The 22066-nt window shown below is 67.0% G+C and overlaps 5 protein-coding genes across 5 annotated transcripts in view; 1 reads left to right on the top strand and 4 right to left on the bottom strand.

The window, feature by feature from the left end:
- H696_05153 (hypothetical protein) overlaps positions 1-591 on the bottom strand; it is a 4035-nt gene extending 3444 nt beyond the window's left edge. Inside the window, exon 1 of the mRNA XM_009499008.1 lies at positions 17-591. Within this exon, the coding sequence (XP_009497283.1) occupies positions 17-525 (509 nt within the window). The 5' untranslated portion in view covers positions 526-591. The remainder of the gene's footprint in view (positions 1-16) is intronic.
- Positions 592-1183: 592 nt separating this feature from the next.
- H696_05154 (hypothetical protein) lies at positions 1184-7572 on the bottom strand. The gene is made up of 10 exons (XM_009499009.1): positions 7310-7572; positions 6990-7153; positions 6865-6923; positions 6609-6724; positions 6254-6462; positions 5886-6128; positions 5470-5808; positions 4686-5328; positions 2153-4579; positions 1184-2035 (listed from the first exon to the last, which is right to left on the bottom strand). Exons 1-10 carry the CDS (start codon positions 7500-7502, stop codon positions 1494-1496), a joined length of 4935 nt encoding a protein of 1644 aa, XP_009497284.1. The 5' UTR covers positions 7503-7572; the 3' UTR covers positions 1184-1493.
- Positions 7573-11490: 3918 nt separating this feature from the next.
- H696_05155 (glutaryl-CoA dehydrogenase, mitochondrial) lies at positions 11491-13857 on the top strand. Its single transcript, XM_009499010.1, has 5 exons — positions 11491-11580; positions 11685-12226; positions 12375-12501; positions 12634-12718; positions 12840-13857. Exons 2-5 carry the CDS (start codon positions 11704-11706, stop codon positions 13422-13424), a joined length of 1320 nt encoding a protein of 439 aa, XP_009497285.1. The 5' UTR covers positions 11491-11580; positions 11685-11703; the 3' UTR covers positions 13425-13857.
- A 34-nt stretch (positions 13858-13891) lies between these two features.
- H696_05156 (hypothetical protein) lies at positions 13892-17840 on the bottom strand. The gene is made up of 6 exons (XM_009499011.1): positions 16884-17840; positions 16030-16737; positions 15293-15869; positions 14983-15108; positions 14562-14840; positions 13892-14428 (listed from the first exon to the last, which is right to left on the bottom strand). Exons 1-6 carry the CDS (start codon positions 17552-17554, stop codon positions 14054-14056), a joined length of 2736 nt encoding a protein of 911 aa, XP_009497286.1. The 5' UTR covers positions 17555-17840; the 3' UTR covers positions 13892-14053.
- Positions 17841-18277: 437 nt separating this feature from the next.
- H696_05157 (hypothetical protein) overlaps positions 18278-22066 on the bottom strand; it is a gene marked incomplete at its 5' end in the record, with an annotated part of 4257 nt that continues 468 nt past the window's right edge. Inside the window, 8 exons of the mRNA XM_009499012.1 lie at positions 18278-18445; positions 18568-18752; positions 18893-19084; positions 19215-19489; positions 19607-19736; positions 19840-20278; positions 20383-20585; positions 20820-21954. Of these exons, the coding sequence (XP_009497287.1) occupies positions 18345-18445; positions 18568-18752; positions 18893-19084; positions 19215-19489; positions 19607-19736; positions 19840-20278; positions 20383-20585; positions 20820-21954 (2660 nt within the window). The 3' untranslated portion in view covers positions 18278-18344. The remainder of the gene's footprint in view (positions 18446-18567; positions 18753-18892; positions 19085-19214; positions 19490-19606; positions 19737-19839; positions 20279-20382; positions 20586-20819; positions 21955-22066) is intronic.

Below are 22066 nucleotides of genomic sequence, written 5' to 3' on the forward strand. Positions count from 1 at the left end.
GGGGGGGGGGGCGCACCAGAGAACCAGCTGTCGGTTGATTGAGGCGTTCATGGGGAACGTGCACTCCAACGCCGGGGCAAGTGAGGAGCCTTTGCCCAGGCCATCGACTGGATCGGAATGGTTAAGGAGAAAGATTGAAGGCGAGGAAACGTAGTCTTCGCGCGGATCGGCAGACACGGCAGTGGCAGGGGCAGAATCCCCGGTCGAGGTGAGCTCGGCAGCGGCGGCCGGTTTTTTGGTCCCCGCCAGACGGCTGAGGGGCGATGCGGCTCCGAGGAAACTGGGCAGGCGTCGCTGAGATGGCACGCTGGCTGATTGGCCGGGGCCGGAAAGAACCGGCGCCGGAGGCGAGCGCTCGACCCCCAGCCGGACACACGCCAGCGCGGCCGATGCCGAGGCGGCCGCCACCTCGCGATACTGCCTATCGAGCACCAGCTCCGGGGACGAGGCATCGGCCGGGCCGACCAGCGGCGCGGCCTCCCGGTCATCGGCCCACGAGAGCATCTCGCGTGCTGGGCCAGTCATGCGAGGCAAGGTGCAGAGAAGGCGCAGGAGAGAAGGAGTGCAAGGAGAAAAGGGCGGGGGGAGGGGGGGGGGGATCTGCGCAACTTAGGGCCGACATGCCCGGGCTGGCGACCGAAATATGACGAGAATGCCCCCTGGTTGCGGCGCCCCGCGCCTCGCCCCCGGGAGCGCAGGAGAGATCACCGAGAAAAGGCCTGGGGCGGGGCAGGGCAGGGCCGCACAATGCCAGCCGCCGAGTGTGGGACCCCCCCCCCCCCCCGGCGAAGTCCATTGGGAGACGCACACCCCGATAGGCTTGGGCCGCCATGACAGCGGGGGACAACAACAAAACTGCGAGCAATCCACAAGGGTCTGTTCATTCCCCGGGGGCTCCCGGCGCAGGGGGCTCCCGGCGGGCGGATGGTGGGTTGGTGGCCCGGAGCCGGCGGCGATCGTGCTAAATTGTAGTCCCAACCCCTCTCCTTCGCATGGTCAGATCGCGCGCATTTGTCCTGGCTGCGGGGGACGTGCCGCACCCTTCGCGAGCAACGTCCACACGGGGCATTCCCCTCGCGTTGAGAGACGACCACGGCATCTTTAGCCGCAGGAGGGGCAAACACATTGCCATCTACGAGTGTGCGTGCGTGCGTGCGGACATAAGCATGTGCATGCATGCATGTGTGTGTGTGTGTGTGTGCATGTATTTGGGGGTGGGTGTGCTCAGGATTGTGTATATCGCCCGCATGGTGAGAGGCGCTGCCGGGACCAGCCGGTACATGAACAAGCGCATGGGGCCGATAGGAGGGGCGGCAGAAGGGAGGTAAGGGGGAGGGGGGGAGGGGGGTGGCCACCGGATGAACTATGTCGGGAGCATGTCCCCCCTCGCCGAAAAAGAAAAACATCAACATACACACACACACACACGCATGCACACCCGTGTACTGGGGGCTTCCTGAAGACCAGGCAGAGACCAATGGCGCTGGTACCTCTCACGAGCAGAGGGAAAGGGCCTGGCGCACGGCTTGCATCAGGAGAAGAAGGCGCCCGCGGACGGCCACCCGGAAGGCATCGGCCTCGGTGACAGGCTGAGTGTCGGCGAAGCAAACACGCAGTTGTCCGGCCGCCTGAGCCACCTCGCCAGCCCCCTTTGTGAGAGCCACACCAAGTTCAGCCAAAGCCGGGTCCATGGAGCAGGCCATGCTGCCGCCGCAGCGGACCAGCTCCGCCAAGAAGCCGTCGGTTGCCTGGAGCAGGCGCTTCGAAGCCTCGTGCAGCCCCTCAGGCAGCCCGGCTGTTCCAGGACCCACCCGGGCGGGCAGATTCCCAAGAGAGGCAACCATCTGCGAAGTAAGCGGCGTCAGCTGCTCACACACAATGGCCGAGAGGCCGCGCTCGGCTTCGCGCCGGGGACACCCGGTGGGGCTGGCCACCGGGCTTTGGGTGCTCAAGGGCGAAGCGGGAGTTGGCACCGGGGCCGAAACCGGGTGCGGGACCGACGACCCCGCGGCGGCAGCCACGGCCGACGCGGCAGCTGCGGGGGGCAGGCCAGAGGGAGCATTTGCGGGGACGGCACGCGCAGCGTCAGTGCGCTCCTCACGCTCTGACAGGACACTGGTCGGCGGTGAGGGGGGCGGCGTGTCAATCGCACCGACAGGCTGTGCGGGGGACGTGCCCGGGCCCGCCACGCGTGGAGGGTGTTGCGGGGGTCGGACAGCAGCAGTGGACCCCGGCGCCGCGGGCAAGTGCATGGTGGCCGGCGGCGGCGGCGGCGGCAGGGCCGCACCGGAAAACAGGGCCCCTGCCGGGGGAGATGGCTGGGGGAAATGGCCCGCCCCAGGCGGCGGGACCTGCTGAGACGGTGGCTGGCTGTGATGGGTGTGATGCTGCTGGCGCTGGTGCTGATGCTGATGGGGGTGGGCAAAGGGATGCTGGGCTTGCTGCTGATGGGTCTGCTGCTGGAACTGCTGATGCATGCGCGGGTCGATGGTCTGCTGATCGTATGACGCCGCCGGGGCCAGCGCCTGGGAGGGTGGAGCTGTCAGCTTGGGCGGCAGGGCGGTCGCCGAGAGGGGCGACTGCGACTCCGGGAGGATCCGTCCACTGGGAAGGTCACCGGCAATGGAGCTGGCCCGAGTGCGTGCCTGCCAGTTGGATTGGAGTGCCGGAGGAAGGGCGCTCGCCGGTGGCCCGGCATACACGCCAGACCCAGGCGCCGGGGGGGCCAATCCGGCAGGGCCACGGAAATCTGACAGCGAAGAAGACATGGTGGACCGGGAAAGGCCGGCCTGTGGGCCTGGCTGCGGGTGGAGGGCCTGCTGCCCCGGTGGCGAGCTGACAATCGACGGGGGGAGGAACATGGACATGGGCACTGAGCCCGATCCTTGGGGCTGCTGGTGGCCTGGATGGTGTGGCACTGGCATCGCGTTTGAGTGCTGGTGGATATGGTGCGGGAGCGCCGGCGACGGCGGGTGCAGCGGGTAGGGGTGCGTCGAAAGGCCCGCCGAGTATTGTGCAGGCGGCTGGAGTTGCGCCGACGCATGCTGGGGGAGATGCTGTCCCGGCTGCTGCTGCTGCTGCTGCTGCTGCTGCTGGATGAAGTACAAGGAGGAGCCCATGTTTGCGGGCGAAGAGGTGCCGGTCACAGCCGCCGGGGCCCCGACGCTGGAGGTGGAATTCCCCAGCAAGGAGGGGGGAAGCTGGGGCGCTTGGGCCTGCTGGCCGGCGTGGTAGGCCGACGCCGAGGCCGAATACCCCCCGGGTCCGGGCTGCGGCTGTGAAGAGAAGGACCCCGTCAAGGCTGGGGACGCGCTGAACCGGTGCATCTGGTGCTGCGAATGCACACCCGGCGACGGTCGCGAGGGGCTGAAGCTGGTATGGTGGAGCGAGTTGCCGGGCAGGGCGGCAGCGGTGCCGGGGCCGCCAGAAGAGCCGCCCTCCCCGGGACCCAGGGGCGTGGGACTGCGCATCATGGACAGGCGATTGGTCCCCTGGAAGGGTCCGGGGGCCAATTGCGGCGCGCCATTATGTGCCAAGGACCCAGCACGCAGGTGGGCCGGTGGCTGTCCCGGCGGAGGCTTCATGCCGCTGATGGGGCTGTCGGCCCGGCCCCCGGGGGAGCTGCCCCCCTGCTTGTTGATGATTTGCGTCATGTCCACGGCGAAGGACTGCTTACTGGCCGGCGAGCCGCCCTGACTATTGCCCCCAGTGGGCATTCCCCCGGCCGTGGGCGGATCCCCGGACACGAAGACCGTCCGCGAGTTGGAGGCCTGATCCACGAGGTCCATGCCCAGGCGATCGTCCACGCTTAGCAGCAGGTCTTGCGAGATGTCGCTCATCAACAGCAGCTCCGATGCCACGCCCGAGATGGAGGACAATTCCGCCAGCTGCATATTCAGCAAGTCCTCCATCCACTGCGACGGAACCGGCGAGTAGCCCGGGCCAGTGCCGAGAGTCCGGAAGATGAGCTCAGTCCCGGACCCGGCGCCGGTACCGGGGCCGGCGCCCGCGCCAGCACCCGCACCAGCGCTGGTGGTCGACGGCCCAGTGGAGTTGGCCTGCGACTTGCCGGCGGCATTGCGCGACTTTGCCCCCAGCGTCGAGGCGCTGCCAACACCGGCGGGCCCTGCCTCCGAGCTGATGGCTGAGCTCTTCCGAGAGAAGGCCTGGCGGAAGACCGAGGAGAAGCTGGTGCTCGGCGCGGGTTCCGGGTCGGGGGTTGCCGCCGCGCCGAACGCGTGGCCAGGCCTGCCAGGATGCCCCGCTGGCGCGGACACAAAGAACGAAGCCCCGGCCATGCTGGCCTGGAGGTGCTCCACACTGGTGCCAGATTGGGCGGCAATCGCCTCGGCACTCAGGGACTTGCGTGACTCCCAGGCCGACACGGCCTGCGCCACGGAGTCCCGATTGGCCGGCTTTTGGCGAGGCCGCGGCCGGGCATGCTGCCGCGGGCCGACCGCACGGATGTGTCGCAGGTAGACGGACGCCTGCTCACGAAGCGTCACCTCCGCAGTCAGGGCATCCAGCAGCAAGGGCAGGTGGTCATCGGACATCTGGGCAACCAGCAGCTCGTCGGAGTCTGGGGGGGGGAGGGGGGCGGGGGATTAGACACGGCCGGCGGCGAGCTGGCACACGAGAAGAGAAGACCGGCCAGGGCAAAGCAAAACCCGGGGGCATCCACGCACTCATGGCATCGGACAGGAGAACCGCAACATCGCTGGAGTAATTGGCGGCCGCGGCCTCGGCCTCGGTCCGGTGACTCCACCGATGCTCAATCTCGGCCACGGCTGAGGCGAAGAGGCGCTGTATCCCGGCATCCGGGATGGACGCCAGAAAGAGACGGATCTGCCGGCCCTCGGGCGAGACAAACTCCTGGACCAGGTGCTCGGACGGCTGGCCAAAGTGCAGCAGGAACAGGCTGCAGGCCGCGCGAACATCCGCCCGTAGGGCTGGATGGCCGGAAGGATCGTGCACTGGCTCCAGGTCGAAGAACTCACGCTCCAATGCATCGAAGAGGACCTGGGATTCGCGGAAAAGTTGCGTATTGAAGTCCGTCTGCTTGCGCTTGATGGCCGAGGCAAAGTGCAGCGGCGAGCGCTGGCGATTGTCCCGTGCTGAGGGGTTACACCCGGCCCAGGTAAGCAGCAGGGACATCGGCGAGTTGCTACGCAGCGCGGAAAAATGCAAGGGCGACTGCCCAAAGAAGCTTGTCTTGTTTGGGTGCTGCTGGTTCGGATCGATGACCCCCTTCACAAATGCCGAGGTCCCTTGGGCCAGGAGATGTGCCACAAGGGCGTGATTGGCGTTGGCAATCGACCGGAAGAGGACCTGGATCAAGAAGGGGAGGCGAGCAAGGAAGGAGAGCGAGAGACCGAGAGAGGGCGGGAGAAGGGTGAGTGGGGAGGCGGGGGAATCATTGAAGGGGCTAGAGGCAGATGGCATTGGCCAATCAAGGGCAGGGGGGCTTACCTCAATCGGAGTGCGGCTTGGTAGGATGGCTCGGCTCAGGTCCAAAGAGTAGCGCCGGAAGATGTACTTGTTGATGATGAAGCGCCGCTTGATGTCCAGCACGGCCATCGGCAGGGGCTTCACCCAGTCGTAGTATTGGGGGAATGGCGGGCCACGGAGAATCGGCAACTCTGGCTGGCTCGGGGTCAAGCAGGCGGCAATCTGATCGTTGTCCGGCTGCGCTTGTTTCATGATCGCCTCGCCGGCGATGAACTGCGCGCGATCATAGTCCGGCTGGGGGCGGTGGAGGAAGCGCTCCCAGAGGCTGTTGGATCGGGCATTGCCGATCAGCACGAAAAGCTGCGGAGCAAGGCACCGGGCGTCAATGGGCGCTCATCGGCACGGGGCCATTGGTGGCGTGACCATGGTGGACGTACCTCGAAGAGATCCGACGACCAGTTGAAGAAGTCCATTGGCCGGATCTTGGACCAGAAGGGCAGGGCTTGGTGGTGCCCGGAGTTCTCGGAGCAGGTACTGAGATCCATGTGGATGCCGGCGCAATCCTCGCACAGGAAGATCCCGAGGTTCAGTGACACGAAGCGCGGCCAGGGGGCAGTACAGTCGGCACATTGGTTGTTGGCAGGGAAGGACCGAAGGCAGGCCAGCCAGGCGGAGTTGAGCTGACGGGCCAAAGGGACAGGCCAGGCTGTGAGTCGGGGAGGGAGGGCCGTGGGCATGTGCGTGTGCGCACGTGTGGCATCAGGCCATATAGGGGGGGGGGGGGGGGAAAAGGTGGCGGACGCACGTATTTGCGTTCTTTGCACTTGACGCGGAAAGGGGAGTCCTCAGGCTGTGGAGGGGGATAGACCTCTCCGAGAGTCGATAGCACCACCAGTCCGTGGGGGTTGACCTGGCGCGGGCGGATGACCAACCGGATGTTCTCTCGTTGTCCCCGGCGTCGCCAGTAGGAAATTGTCATGCTCGGGTGCTCGAGATAGTCGAAGCAGCGTTCAGCTGGCGAGGGTGGAGGGGGAGAAAGAGAAAGAGAGAGAGATGAGCAAGGGGCGTGGGTGAGGAGAAGGAAGGGGGGGGGGGAGGCACCAGAGGCCGAAACAGGGCAGGGCGAGGGGACGGGACAGGAGGGAATGCCAGCGACGCACTGATGCCATCGTGAATGAACCAGAGGTTGCACTGCTCGACGGAGAAACTGAGGCCCATTTTGACGATGGCCTGCTGGATGACAGCCTTGGCAGACATGCTGTCATCGATGCCCAGTCTGATGCACACATGCGAGAGGCGGGGGAAGACATGGAAGCCGAAGGGGCGAGTCAGCATGTGTGTGTGTGTGTCTGTGTCTGTGCGGGCGCATGGGCATCATGAGGGAAGCGCGGGAGGCGGGGAGGGCGGCTTGGGTACCGGCAGCTGCTGGAGGAGTCGCGGACCGAGGAGACGTGGCCAACGGCAATCGAGACAAACTGAGCGGGGCAGCAAGCAATGGTCAGTGTCGAAAGGCATGGTGGCGGGCGGCATGGAAAGCGTGCCTTTTTCTTTCGAGTGAGAAAAATCCGGGCGTTTTCATATGAGTCGGGGGAAAACTGCGTGACGTAAAGCGGATCGCGCGGGGCCGGCGGCATCTTGTATCCCTTAACGGCATCCATGAACCGATGGATCGCCCCGAAGGGGGCATCCGGGAGAATCCATTCCGCTGGAGGCCGGCCAAAGGGAAGGGAAAAAGAACCCCGACAGATCGGTCGTCAGTCAGCGCAAGATGACACCCACCGTGTCTCACTGAGAGGCAAGAGCAGCAGCAGCAGCAGCAGGCCGGAAAGCCGAGGGCATAGGGCCACAGTGCCACACGTACACGGGCCGATGGTCAGGATGATGGCATAGTCACTGATGTCGGTGGTGTCGCTGACTCCGACGCGGAACTTGCGCACCGCCTCGCGGAGGATCTCCCGCGTAGATGCGTTCTCGCGGATGAGCAGCCCCTTGGAGGACTCCTCAGTGTCGAAGTCATTGTGAAGGCGAATGGCAAGGGGGCCGCTCCGGGACATGACAGCGCCTTGTTTGAGGCCCACAGCGGGGGCAGGAAGAGAGGCAAGGAGGAGGAGGGGGGGGAGGGAGGTGGGACGCGGGAGAGGAGAAGAGGCAAGCGGGAGAGGACGGGAGAGGGGTGGCGGGGGAGCGGGAGGTGGGCGGCGCGGTGTCGGCACGGGCACGGGCACGGGGGGAGAGGGGGGGGGGCGCGCCACAGCGAGCGGGGGGAGACTGTGATCTCGGCCTCCGGAGCACGGAGGATCAGCCGCAAAGGGGCAGCCAATGAAGGGATGCTCGGCGGTGCCCCGGCCAGCCGCGGGTGTGGGAGAAGCCCGCCAGCACGGCCGTCGGCGAGGCAGGAGGCGTCCCAGGGGGCGGATGAGCCGAAAGGCGAATTACACAAGACGCGCCGGCCGGCCAAGCTCGACCCCCCCCCCCCCACCCCCCCCCGGTCCTCCACTCAGGGGAGTCCGCGGGGAAGCTCGCCGACAACCCCTGGACGTAAATGGACGCTGAGTGTGGGTGGAGTCGGTGCGCGGTTGAGAATAGACAGGGCGAGAGGGCGGTCGGGGGGAGGGGGGTCAGCCAGGGGGAACGTGTGCTTGAAGGATAAAAGCGAGTAGCAAGCAATACACCCGGGCCGGGGGCCGGGGGGGAGGGAGCCTGGAGAACATCGGCAGTCCGCAAGTATTGCCCGGAGCCGCGGAGCCCTGCCGCGCAGGATGACCAATGAGTCTTGGACACACGGGGGGCCAGGGGGGCGGGGGGGCACACAACTGTTGTTATTTTCTGCCCACTCTCCCGGGGCTGGCCCCCCGAGGCTGGTGAGACACCTTGAAGATGTGTGGGGAGTTGCGTGAAGCGAACGCACGCCAACATGCCGCCCCGCCCCGGAACACCCGAAGCAGGCAGAGTGGCCGGACGCGCGACGCGGGAGCAGGGGAGGATGCATCCGAGTGCGCGCACCCGGGGCCGTGCTGGCTTCCATTCTCGGGCGCAGACTCCCCCCGATCTGGCCAGGCTCAATCCGAGAGGGCATCCGAGCAGCGCCCGCACACCCGCGCAGGCCGGGACAGTGTGCCAGGGCCGCGCGCGCGCGCGCGCGCGCGGAGGGCCTTGCTTCCCACCCAGGAGAATCGTGTTTGGGAAGGGGCCCCCTGCCACACCGAGGCTCTCCCGAGAGGGGGAAAGAGCAACAGGACTGGGACTCCAACGGTCGGGATTCTCGCGCCGCGAACGAGGGGTAATCTCGAGGTTCGGTGGGGCGGGGGACAGGGGGGGGGGGGGAGGGGGGGAATATTTCCTCCCCACTGGGCCAGGTCGATCCCGAGGCGACCGCCCCGCCCCAAGACGAACTTCGGCCTGGGACAGAGCCCCGAATCGGCCACATCCCACCGGCGGGGGGAAATGAAAAACAAAATACCAAGCCACCGAAAGTGCAAATGCGAGCTTCGCCAAGGGAGGGGCGCGGGGTGTTGGGGAGGGGGGCAAAGTGGGCTCCCGGCCGCAGTGCTCGAGGCGGGCGGGAGTGAGGGGCAATAAACAGCCGGCCGGGCACGCTTCGCAGGCAACTATTGGCGAGCCGTGACATCCGGCCGACACTTGGGCAACGACCATCTCCCGTTCCCATGCACCCCCTTGACGCCCCACGGGGGGGGGGGGGACGCTCGCCGTGTTGCAACACGCCGAGGGAGGGGGGAAGCATTTTCCGGCGCTGCATGCCAGCAACAAAGCGGGAAATGGTCGCCGGGCCCCCCTGGGTGCCGCCGGCAGGCCGCGCAGAAGGGCACGCAGCGCCGGCCTATCCGCCCCCCCCCCCCACGAGCTACCAGCGGACCGCCCGGCCCCCGCCCCCCTGTCGCCCGAGCCCCGGAGAATGAAATCCCCGGGCGCTGGTCGCGTTCGGCGCCACGCGCAGCTGCTCCGGGTATTCCCACACCCGGCCGGCACGGGCCGCGCTTGGCCCTGGCCAGGCGTGTGACACTGGCTCGGCTGCCTGCCCCCGGTCGGGGGGACTCGCACCAGGCCCGCCACTCCGCACGCAGAGGCAGGGGGGGCGGCCCGCCCTCGAGCATGAGAAAATCCTGCCCCCCCCCCCCCCCGCACCCGAGACACGGGGCGGCCGTTTTCAGGCGCCCCACGCCAGCCCCACACCGGCGCATTCGCGTGCCCCTCCGGGTGCATGAATGCCTCTGCGCCCCCCGCCCCCAAACACGCGGCTCCGCCACCGAAGCCGCGCGACCAGGCCAGCCTTCCCAATCCAGGCTAGACGAAACCGGCGCAGGCCCCGGGGCCCAGCGTGTTGGTGGTGTTTCAAGACCCGGCTGCTGCGGCGTGCCGTCCGGCCGCCCAGCCGCGTTCGCACATCCGGCATGCATGCCTGTTTACTCGCCTGCTTGGGGATGTGGTATCGGGCGGCGCGGGTGCGCTCGCGCGGAGCCCTCCTCACAGGAGTTCCCTGGCTCCCTCATCGTTCCGACGGCGGAAGCCCGATGGCGCGGGTGGCCGAGACTTGCAAGCGGCCAAGCGTCACTTCACCAGGCCCCCTCGGCCAAAGAAAAAAAAACCCGAGAGCCTGGGGAGGCGGGGCGAAACGGCGGCAGGCATCAATCCACCGGCTGCTGGGCCCGGATGCCAACTGGCGAGAGCTTGGCGTGATAGGCCAATCGAAGGCGGGTCACATGCCCCGCCCGGCGCGGAGGCGAGACCCTTGAACGTGCGCCCCCCCAGCTCCGGGTCTGCTACATTGGATCCCCCCTCCCGGTCGCTGGCCCGGCTCGAGGCCCCCACGCAGTAGGGACGGGCCCAGCCCGATGTCGGACGAGCGGGGCCGTGTAACGGAAGCTCCTTCGGAAATCCTGCCACTGGGGTGAGGCCAGCCCCGAGCAGCAAGGGAGGGGGCACACCGGGCCCGGGAATACCGTTGTTTGAAAGACAGAGCGCGGAGGCCGGCCCGTGGACGAATGGTTGGGCAAGCCAAATGGAGAGGAGAAATTAAAAGCCGGCCCAGGAGGAGAAGCCCCAGACCGGAGCAGCCCACAGGCCTGACCGGGCCGTCGGTATTAGCTCTCTCATGGCATTCGACACACACGCGCACACAGTTGCCATGGTCTTCGGTAGGCCCCTCCGGCGGAGTCCCCTTTGCCGCCTTCGGCTTCGGTCGAAGGGTGGACCTGAAGACCTGGCGACCGGGCCCCTCCGCATGCGTGCGTATCGCCTTCCTCCGTCCGGCGCGCAACGCCGCTCGGTCCTGAACCATGGCCGGCACCTGGCGCCGCATCCCGCTCCAGAGGAATGCTACTTAGACTGTATAACGCATCCACGGGGTCTCTGCACGTGCAGTGCGCGATTCAGCGGCAGCTCCTCGATGGGCGTCGATGCCCGCTGCGGTCCTACCGTGGCGTGGTCACGCGGTGATGCACAAGGTCAAGAGTGAATAGCATTCCTCGTATCTTCGCCAGCCCATTTTTGGGGTAAATTCACCCAGGCGTCCGACGCCACAGGGAGAAGCATGGCCGTGCTGCGGGAATCTCCGCACCGTGTCTGGACGTTCTGGCGGGCCCGGGCCCAAACGTGCGCCACGGCGGTTCCCCATTTTAGTCGCCATTCATCACACGGAGTGCGCACACAGAGACACGCGGCGACGAGGCCCAGTGGGTGGGGAAGCGCACAAAAGTGTGCGCGAGGCCCGGGCCCGGGTGACTCTGTGTCCCCTGGCCGGGTGGCCCCCGGCATCGGCCGCCGCGACCGCCCGGTCTCTCCGCTTTTACCGGCAAACAGCCGCGCGAAATGCCCCCGGCCGGCGAGCCTCACAAAAGCAAGCGCGCATGCAACCAGACACGGCTGCATCGCAACGCCCGTCCCGTGCCCACAGGGCCGGCCTGGTTCCCAACGATTGGGGCGGGCCGCGCTCTGGCCAGGGCCCTTGCCTGGGAGCCGCTTTGGCGGGGGCGGATTGCATCGGCCGGGGGCCGCCTCCCTTCACAGGGGGCGGGGCATTGAAAGCGAGCGACCTCCACACATGCTAGTGTCCGACTTGCAACACCCCACGCTCCCCTCTTCCGCTTTCCGCTCGTCCCGCATCCCGCATCGACGGTATCCCCCCCTCCCCCCCTCCTCTCCACCCCGCCTCGCCCAGCACACACACATGCACATGCACATGCACATGCACATCGGCGCACCCACTAACCCCGCCGCAGTTCGTAGCACCCCGAAAAGATGATCTCCGCCCTTGCCCGCCGCGCCCCTACCGCCGCCGCCGCCGGTGCTCGCGCCTTCACCACCTCCGCTGCCCGGGCGATCTCCCTGCCGGCTGGCCATGTTGCGGCCTCCTCGCAGCCCGGCGACGTCGCGGCCGAGGCCAACGTCTACACCTCCTACGACTGGACCGATCCGCTGAACCTGGCCTCCTGCCTGACCGACGAGGAGCGCATGATCCAGTCGCAGGTGAGCGCCTACTGCCAGCGGGAGCTGCTGCCGCGCGCGCGCGAGGCCAACTCCAAGGAGCACTTCGACCGCGCCATCATGCGCGAGATGGGCGCCCTCGGCATGCTCGGGTCCACCATCGACGGGTATGGCTGCCCCGGTGTCAACTCCGTGTCCTATGGTCTGATGGCTCGCGAGGTGGAGCGCGTCGACTCCGGCTACCGCAGTGCCATGAGTGTCCAGAGCTCTCTGGTCATGTACCCGATCTATGTGTTCGGCAGCGAGGAGCAGCGCTCCAAGTACCTGCCCCGCCTGGGTACGTGCCCGGCATGCGCACCACCCTTGTGGCCAGCCTCCCGGGGCGGAGGCCGAGAGGGGGCAGACGCTCTTCCTTCCTTTCCTTCTTTCCCTTTTCCCTCCGCCCCCCCCCCCCCATGCTCACCTTGTGTCTTTCTCTTCCCCAGCTACCGGTGAGATCATCGGTGCCTTCGGCCTGACCGAGCCCAACCACGGCTCCGACCCCGGCAGCATGGAGGCTCGTGCCAAGTCCATGCCCGGCGGCGACTTCAAGCTCTCCGGTACCAAGACCTGGTGCGTGATGGGGCCCGGCATGCAACTCCCCCCCCCCCCCCCCCCCCCCCCTGGATCTTCCAGCCCTGCCAGTCACGGGGCGGTGTCCTCATTCTAACGTCTCTGCTGCCCCCGGCGCGCCGATCCATGCAGGATTACCAACTCCCCGATCGCCGACGTCTTCGTCGTCTGGGCCAAGACCGACGACGGTGTCATTCGCGGCTTCCTCCTCGATCGCGTATGTGTCCCCCTTCCCGCCTCCCCCCGCCATTCCACACACCATCCCCGCGGGCGCCCTAATCTCGCTGCCCTCCCGGCTGTCTTCCTCGCCTTCTCCCCTTCCCCTCTCCACCATCCAGGACATGCCCGGCCTCTCCACCCCCACCATCCACGGGAAGTTCTCCCTGCGTGCCTCGACCACCGGCCAGATCGTCATGGACGACGTCATTGTCCCGGCCACTGCCATGCTCCCCGGCGCCCGCGGTCTGCGTGGGCCGTTCTCTTGCCTGAACAAGGCCCGCTTCGGCATTGCCTGGGGCTCGCTCGGCGCGGCCGAGGCCTGCCTGCACGCCGCTCGCAGCTACACCGTCGACCGCCAGCAGTTCGGCCGCCCGCTGGCCGCCACCCAGCTCATCCAGAAGAAGCTGGCCGACGCCTCGACCGAGATCGCCCTCGGCCTGCAGAGCTGCCTGCAGGTTGGCCGCCTGATGGACGCCGGCCGCGCCGCCCCGGAGATGATCTCCATGCTGAAGCGCAACAACTGCGGCAAGGCCCTGGCCATCGCGCGCGAGGCCCGCGACATGCTCGGTGGCAACGGCATCTCCGACGAGTACCCGATCATTCGCCACGTCATGAACCTCGAGGCCGTCAACACCTACGAGGGCACCCACGACGTGCACGGCCTGATCATTGGCCGCGCCATCACCGGCCATGCTGCCTTCTAAGAAGAAGGGGCAAGGCACCGCCTCCAGGCGTCTTGTCTGTCCTTCTATCATTCTTTCCGACCCCTGCGTCCTCCCCTCTCCCCCTTCGGGCGGCGTGTATCATTCAAGCCCTCCCGATGCCGTCGCGGGGGAGGCGGGTGGCTTTTGTGAGGAGTCGGATCCGATAGGGCTGGCCCCTACAGGGGATGGCGAGGGGGACGACCCATCCCTTGCATGTGTGGGCGTTTGCCCCCGGCGCCAAGAGGACCACCCGCCCACCACGTCAGCCCCGTATTCTGTGTGCGCGCGTGTGCACATGCAAGCCCACATCTTCTTGTCCTCTCTGTCCAGCCTGCTTTGCCCCTCGCCAAGAGGTGTCGGCAGGAGGAAAACACCCCCCCCCCCCCCACAATACACTCCCTCCTGTTTGCCTTCTGGAGCGGGCCTCATACGATCGTGTGTGTGTGTGTGTGTCACACCACAAAGCAGGGCACATATGGAATCTATTCAGGGGGGAGGTCTTCACCCCCGCCCCCTGTGCGAGGCAACATGCATCTATGGGACCGCTTTGCTGGGGAGGGCAGAGAGGAAGCCTCGGCGGGAGGGCACCGACTGTCCGACCCCCTCTCTGTTCCCTTCCCTCGCGGTGTTTATGAGGAGGGGCTTGTTGCTGGCGCGCCGGTGGCAATCCCAAGGAGACGTTTCCTGGCCGTGAGGAAGGCCTCAGACACCACGGCCTCGTGGTCCTTGGCGACGGGAGTCCCCTCCGGGGCGTGCTCGTTGGCGGTGGCCACATCTTCGGCATCCTCGGCGGGAGCGTCGGCAGCCGGCGTTTGCTCGGCCCCCGAGGACCGAATGGCCGACAGGGCCTCCAGACTGGCGACCACCTCCTCGCGAATGGCCTGGTACAGGGCCGACTCACGGATGGCGGCCGCTGAGCTGGGGCCCGAGCCACCGGCCGCATCATGCTGCATGACAAACAGCTTGTCGGTCAGAGTATCGACGAAGGCATCGGAGACCGGCGCCTGGAGCATCGCATCGCGCGACAGGGAGGTGCGACGGGGAGCGCGAGCAGGGAGAGGGCAAAGGTAAGCAGCAGGCATGACAGGCGCAGGGGGGGGGGGGAGAGAGGGGAGGTAGCCCAACACCGATACGCACATCGAGGAGGCGCACGGCCCAGAAGAGAGTGAGACCAATGGCGCGCTCGAGCGTTGCGCCAGCGCGCCAGCCGCGAGTCATGGCCGTGAGAGCCGCCTCGGCCCCGTGCTCCTGGTGGTGGGCCAAGACCAGGGCTTGGGCATCGCGCAGGCGTCCATGTGCCATGAGGCACGAAACGAGCGACCCAAACAGGTCTCCCGACAGCGGGCCCTCGCGGTGAAGGAACTTCCCGAGGGAGGCCTCGTCCAAGAAGCGGACCGGCGAGAAAGAGGGGACCTCCTACAGGTGGCAGAGGAAGGCCAGGGGGATGGGCATCAGTGGATCATCGTCACGGCAGCGAGGTGTGCAGGGGCCGCCCATGTGCGCGGGCCGGGGGCATGGGCAGGGGGGATCCCCCGAGCATCGGGGGAAGGGCACGCACCCCGGCCTCCAGGTACTTCACCAGCGAGGAGGAGGCAACCGAAATGTCCAGATCGGCCAGGCCGTCGAGCAGCCGCACGTGCGACCGGTCATACGACCGGGGGAGGATGCCGACCAGGTCCATGATCTGGAGAGGTCGGGAGCGAGGGGACGGGGAGAGAGGGAGAAAGAAGAGGAGCGCATGGGTGCAGGGCGGCAGAGGTGGAGTGCCGAGGGTGCGCACTCGGTCAGACAACGGGAGGGGACAGGACAAAGACAGGAGCAGGCGGCAGGGGAGAAGAGAATGCCCGCGGGGATGGGCGCAGGCGTACAAGATGTCTGTCGCGGGAGGCGATCGCCGCGTCGATGGCTAGCCCGACGGCGTCCTCATCGGGGAAGTCCCCGGGGAAGCGCTCAGCCACGCGCCGGAGGAGGCCCACCAACCCGGCGGCGCGAGCCGGGCCGTCGGGCCGGTTGGGCCCGGCCAGGGCATGCAACAGAGCCGAGAAGGCCTCGGAGTTCAGCTGGCCAGGATGCAGGCGAAGCAGACGCTGAGCCAGATCCAGCACCAGCAGCGGGTTGCCGGTGTCCCACTCGGAGGCGGGCGCCCTGCCGGAGGGGGGAAGCTGGCGGCTGGTGGCCCCCTTGCGGTGGGCCAGCACTGGTGCCAGGCCGGTCGCCGTGGTGTCCAGCACGCGGGCCAGAGTGGGTGACTGGCCCGGGGCCTCGACCACGGGGGCAGCCTGCCGGGCCGCCGTCCGGGCGATCGTCTGCAACAAGGACACCACAGTCGAGGAGTCCCCCGCGAGATCCGGCAGGTAGGTCTGCACGGCATCGAGGAAGGTCACCATGTGGCCGAAGGAGTCCACGTGCTGCAGCAGGGCATTCAAATGGTCGGCCGTGAGAGGCCTATTGCCACGAGGCCGCGTGCGAAAGCACGCGAGAGGAAGGGCCCGAGGGGGAGGGAGCCGGGTCAGCATACCCGAGTCGAGGGGCACCGGCCACCCAGAGGCCCGGTCGGTGGGTGGCAAGAAAGGGGCAACAGTGGAGAGGGGCCTTCGAAACGCACTCCGACTGGGCGCTGTGCGCCAGGAGGGCCACCGCCGAGTGGAAGTCCCCCGCAGACAGGGCAAGGCTGGCCACGGCCCGGAGGTCGGCCGCACGAGCCGGCAGGGCCAGGCTCTCCGACCGGAGGAGAATCTTGAAGCAATCATCCAGCGCCGCAGTCGCCGACTGGGAGGGATCCTGGCGCTGGGCGTAGAGAGCGCTCAGCTCGGCCGGCAGGTCGGTCGGTAGGAAGCGCTCGCCGCCAATGCGCCCCAGCTCCCAGCACAGGGCTCCGGAGATGAAGGCCCGCGTGGGGGGGATCTCCAAGCGGATGTACTTGAAAATCGGCGAAAAGGTATCCACGAAGCCCTGCACATGCTCCGGGGTCAGGGGGCCGTCCGGGGCGCCGGCGGCGGCGGCCACCTGCTTCCAGGTCCGCATGGCGTCTGCCAGCCGGGTGTCCAACTCGCGGGCCATTTGCGGCCGGCGAGCCAGCTGCGTGTGCAGGAAGATGGCAAGCCGACGGAGGCCCAGGTTCGGCAGCGACAGCAGGCCGGCCAGGTAGGCATCCAGCGGCCCGACAATGGACGGCCGCCCCGGCGCCAGGAGCTGCCCCTCCGGGCTGTAGTACCGGAAGCCGGCCTGCGTGCGGGCCGGGTGGGCGCCGACATTGTGCATGGCATTGGCTTGGGCGACATGCCGCAGGAAGAGCCGGGTGGCGGCCGTGAGGCTGGCGGTGGCCACGGATGCCCGAAGGGGGGAGAGCGACGGCGGAGGGCACGGGCCGCGATGGGAGAAGGGTCAGAGGGCGGCCCGAAGAGCGACAAAGCAGCCAGAAGATGCCGAATGACAGGCGGCAGCGAAGCAGAAACACACCCGGCCGGCGTGGCTTGCACAAAGGCCTCCGTGATGAGGCCCTCGATGCGGCGATCTTCCGCAATGGCCTCCTCCAGCAGGGCCGCGCTCTCGGGAGACAGGTTGTCAGCCTGGTTGACATCGGCGGCAGGCGCCGCGTCCAGCGCCAGCATGTTGGATAGCGAGTTGCCGGCGTTGTCGGCCAGACGCAGCAGCGACCCAAGCAGCGGCGATAGCGGGGCATCGCCAGCGGCGGGCGCCGGGGCATTGGCCGAAGCGGCGGCTGCAGCTGCCGCCGACGTCGTCGCCGCTGCCGCCGCCGCCGCCGCCGCCGCCGCCGCCGCCGCCGCCGCAGTGGACGCCGCGGTCGCCGCTGCCGAAAAGTAGAACCCGCCAGCCTCCGGAACATTGCGGTGGAGATGCCGCAGGGACTTGATCGGCTTAAAGGCGGCCCGCTGCGACACGGCGAAGGGGGTCTGCTTGTCGGTGATGGCCCGCGTGGCGGCGCCCTGGGCGCGCAGGTGCATGACAGCCTCGGAGGCCCGCTGGCCGCCCTGCGACACCATGCTTCGAGTCAAGGCCACGGAGTCCGACGTCCGGGGGGCGCTCAAGTGCGATCCCGCGGCCGGGGCCGCCGCTGCGGCCAAAGGCGCCGCGACCCGCAGCCGGGACATCTTCTGCAGAGCGGACATGGGCCGGCTGTGTATGTGTGCGTGCGTACGTGTACGTGCACGTTTGTGTGCCTGGGTATGCCTGGGTACGGGGGGCGTGTGTGTGGGCGCGCGTGTATGGGCGAGCTGGGGGGGAGGGGGGAGGCAGAAAGGGCGCCAGGGAAGGGCGTCTTGTCGGGCGGGCGTATGGGCAAGCGAGGGGCAGGGAGAGGAGAATGGGACAGTGGAAGGGGGGGGGTAGGCAGCAGGGAGGACGGAGGAGTGTGCTCGAGGCGGGCGGTGCCCCTGGCAGGGAGCCAGTCTTTTGGAAGATGCCCCTGGCGTCGCCACATCCCTCCGGGCCCGGGGATCCAGACACCCCTTGAGGGAGGGCGCGTGCATGATGCCCGCGGCGATGCCCGGGCACACGCCTGCCTGTTGCCAGCGGAAGGCAAACACGCGAGCAGGCCAGGGTGCGCGTGAGAAGGCCGCCCCGTTTGAGACTAGCATGTGTCGCCCCACCCACATCCCCTTGCGTCTCCGCACGCCGCACCACACAGCCTGTGCAACAAACACTTGCACGGTCCCAGCCTGAAAGAGGAGGGGGAGGGCGACACTTCACACACACGGGCCATGCCCGCGGCCAAGTACCCCCCAAGCTGAAGCGCCCCGCAGACACACACACACGCGCAGGGCGGATCCCGCGCGGGGAGATGGACCTGATCTGGTCTTCGAGAAATGGGAGGTGCCGACGCACTGTGACGAGACCGAGGACACATTTTATTGGTTGGTATTGTAGAACGAAAAATGCCATTGTCCGAGCTCGGGTGTTCTACGATGTGAAGAGGCGGAACCGATTGCTGCCCTGATAGAGGAGGAAGCCGTTCAGATTTAGGTTGTCGATGAAGGAGTTTGGATTCCCGATTTGGAGAACTGACCAGATTTGAAGTGGAGGAGGGGCGGTGAGTGAACCGCGAGGGAGATGGCGACAGGCGGAGAAGAGGACGGAAAAGGAGGATGGAGAGAGAGAGAGAGGGGGGGGGGGGCACTCGTACCGCGGGCCAGGTCCATCAGCTCGCCGCGAGTGAAGTTGTGATCGCCACGTGCCGACGCCAGGATCTCCAACTGGGAGAGGAAGCGCCGCTGGGCGTTGCGGTTGCTGGAACCGGTGCCATGCTGTGCGCGGCCGAATTGCAGCTGGTTGTGCTCATCCTCGAGGGTACTGAAGACACTGTGCTTCCTGTAGACCGAGCCGTGCCGACAGGAGGAGGAAGAAGCATCGGAGCATGGGCAAGGCCAGTGTGCGGGGGCGGCAAACAAAACAATCAGAGGGCGAACGAAGGGGCAGGAAGGGTGGGGGAAGACACACTCGAGACGCACATCAGCGCCGTCGCGGCAAGGGCATCCTCCTCGAGGACAAACTCGCGCAGGTGCGCGCGCGCATGGGCCTCCGCCAAGCGAATAAGGCTCTCCAGCTGACGCGTGGTGATCAGGGTGGAATCGTAGGCCGCGTACTTTGACCGAAGCTCCAAGTAAAAGCGCTGCAGAATGCCGGCCGCCTTGGGGGTAAGGCTGGAGGGCACCAGCGCCAAATAGGCCGAGGGGGAGGGGGGAGGGGGAGAGATGGGCGGGAGGTAGGGAGAGCAGTTAGTCGCCAAGGGGGGAGGGATGGTGTCGGGCAAAGAGGCACGGCGACACGCACGTCGGGAAGACATATGTCCGCGCATAGAGGATGTACTTGCGCAGGAGCTTCGGCGGGAAGGGACTGAAGCCGGATGGTGCGGTTGAAAGGTCGCGGATGAAGGCATCGGCATCCAGATCACCGGGAGCTCGGGAGGGCATGGCATTGCCGGCGGCGGCGGAGGGATGTGGCGGCGGCGGCGGCGGCTGCTGCTGTTGCTGCTGGGGTACATGACCATGCCCTTGGCTTGGCGATCGGGCATCCGCCCGCTCACCAGGCCCAAGTCCGCTATGGAGCTAAAGCCGGGGAGAAGCCCAGGGAAGGGGGGATGGTCAGTGGCAACTGGGGTGCGCAGGGAGAGGGATGGAAGAGCACAGGGCATGCGGGAGACATGCATGTGTCCAGGCACACACCGACATGACGTGGGCCGAAAGGACCCGATCCAGCTCGGAGTCCGGAGTATCCAGCAGGATGAAGATCAGATCGAAGCGCGAGAGGATGGCATTCGAGAGTTTGAGGTTCTCAGAGACGGTTTTGTTTTTGCTGACAACATTGCGCCGTGTGTCAAAAGGGGAGGAACAGGTGCATGGCGGTGGAGGGGAGGGGGCAGACAGGGAAAGCAGCTTGGCATCGGCCCGGCACGCACTCGTAATGCCCACCAATCGGATTGGCCGCGGCCAGGATGCTTGTGCGTGAGGGGAGCGTGCAGCAGATGCCAGCCTTGGCGATGCTGATGCTCTGCTGCTCCATGGCCTCCAGCAGGGCCTGGTGATTGGTGCCCATCTTGTCGAACTCATCGATGCAACAGATGCCCTGATCAGCCAGGACCAGAGCCCCGGCCTCCAGGGCGAAGTCGCCGGTGTCCGGGTCCCGGTGTAGGGTCACCGTCAGACCGGTGGACGTGGCATTGATGCCGCTGACGTACACCGACCGGGGGGCGATGCTGGACACGGCCTTCAGCAGCTGGGACTTGCCCATGCCCGGATCACCGACCACCAGGATGTGGGAATCGTGGCGTACTGACAGCCGGTCGTCGTTGCCGGTGTGCTTGCGCCGGCCGCCGAACAGTGCCAGCAGGAAACCGGCTGCCTCGGCCAGTGGGGGTGCCCACCCCGGGCCAGGCACAACGGTCAGCAAAGGGCCCAGAGCAGCAAGGCCGGAAAAGGAGGGGGAGCGACGAGACGCGCACCTTTGACAATGCTATGTCCATGGATGGCCGGACACATGGAGTGGACCAGGCGCCGAAAGAGGGCCGGACGCGAAGCGATGTACCGGATGGAGTAGAGGTCTCGCACGGAGAAGGACTGATCCGAGCCGGAATAAGAATCCGAAGAGACTCGGCTGTCGGCGGTGCTGTTCGTGTGTTCCAAGTCGCCGGCATCGTTGGCACGCCTGCAAGGTGGGGAGGAGGGAGGAGCAGGCAGGGGGGAAAAGAGGCCCCATCGAGGATGCATGACAGAGAGGAAGCCAGGAGGAGAGGAAAGATCCATCAACACAAGTCAGAAGCTGAGAGAGAGAGAGAGAGAGAGAGAGAAGAACAGACAAACAAAACTGGCAGACAAAACTGGCAAACAGACACATTGGCAGACAAGCAGGATAGCCAGGAAGGGAAGCAAGTCCACGTACGAGCTCTCCACCCCGAGGGCTTCGAGATACAGGAAGAAGGTGGTGGCGTTGCGATTGCGCTTGCGCGAGCTTGACCCCTCGCCGGTGCCCGCCCCGGTGCTTCCACTGGAGTCACTCTCCTCCGTGCCGACCAGCTTCACGGTTCCGGTGACAGTGACCACATCGCCCGGCACGCAGGAGTCCACCAGGTAGGGCGGCAGGTCGACGGCAATGTTCTTGGGGATGCGTCCGGCCATGGCGTCGTCGGCCGTTTCGCCGGCATCCTCTCGCGGAAGCTCCTGGATTTTGATTTGCTGCCAGTCGCAGGTGGTTGTCCCCGGCGAGTCGCGCAGGAACTCGAACACCTTGCCTCGGCACCCGCGCCCCAGGCACCGAGCCGGCGGCTGGAAACGGCCCTCGGTAAAGAGGACCACCTGCTGGCCGAGGCACTTGACGCAGGAAAACTCCCCGGACAGGGCCACCGGCTTGATGTTGGACGTGCGGACGACCGTCCCCCGGACCGAGACAAACTTCCCCACATAGTATGCACGCAGGTCCTGGATCAGGGTCACCGGCAGGAAGCCCAGCAGCGACACGCGCAAGGGCACATTGCAGTGCAGCAGCCACTCCAGGTGGTGCGAGTCGATGTGCTCCTGGCTGACGGAGCCGGCCGGCAGGGGCCGGCCCCCGGGGCCCAGATGTGTCAGGAAGTCCCGCGGGATTGGCGGACAGGGGCCGGCCATCTGCGTGGCCGGCCCCCCGCCACCGGCTGCCCCATTCGGGCCAAACTCCCGACTCAGCAGCTCCAGCAGGACATAGTGCGCGGCCAGATGCAAGCACGGGAGCAAATCCGTGTGGCGCTCGCGCACCATGACCGCCAGGTTCAAACCCAGAAGGCCCTCGGTGAGGAACGACCGGAAGGACCGCTCGGGCATGGCGCCCAATTCGGCGGCCGAGGAGGCGGACTCAAAGCCGGCCGAGGCGCCGCGCGACAGGCGCTCCGCCGTGTGGGTGTACTCGCGCGACAGCCAGGTGAAGGAGATCGAGAGGACCGGGAACCGCGAGTCTGACAGCCGGCTCATCAGGGTGTCGGCCAGCGACCGGAGGACCTCGACAAAACTCTCGATCAGGCCGAGGTGCGGCCCGGGGTGGTCGGCTGGACCGCCGCCAGACATGCGAGGACGCAGGGGGGAGGACGGTTAGAGACCCGCGGGATCGGCAAGAGGCCCCGGCAGAGTGGCACATCAAAGGGGGCCCAGGCAGAGAGG

The sequence above is a fragment of the Fonticula alba genome (assembly GCF_000388065.1).
Source record: "Fonticula alba strain ATCC 38817 unplaced genomic scaffold supercont2.9, whole genome shotgun sequence".
Taxonomy (NCBI): domain Eukaryota; order Rotosphaerida; family Fonticulaceae; genus Fonticula; species Fonticula alba.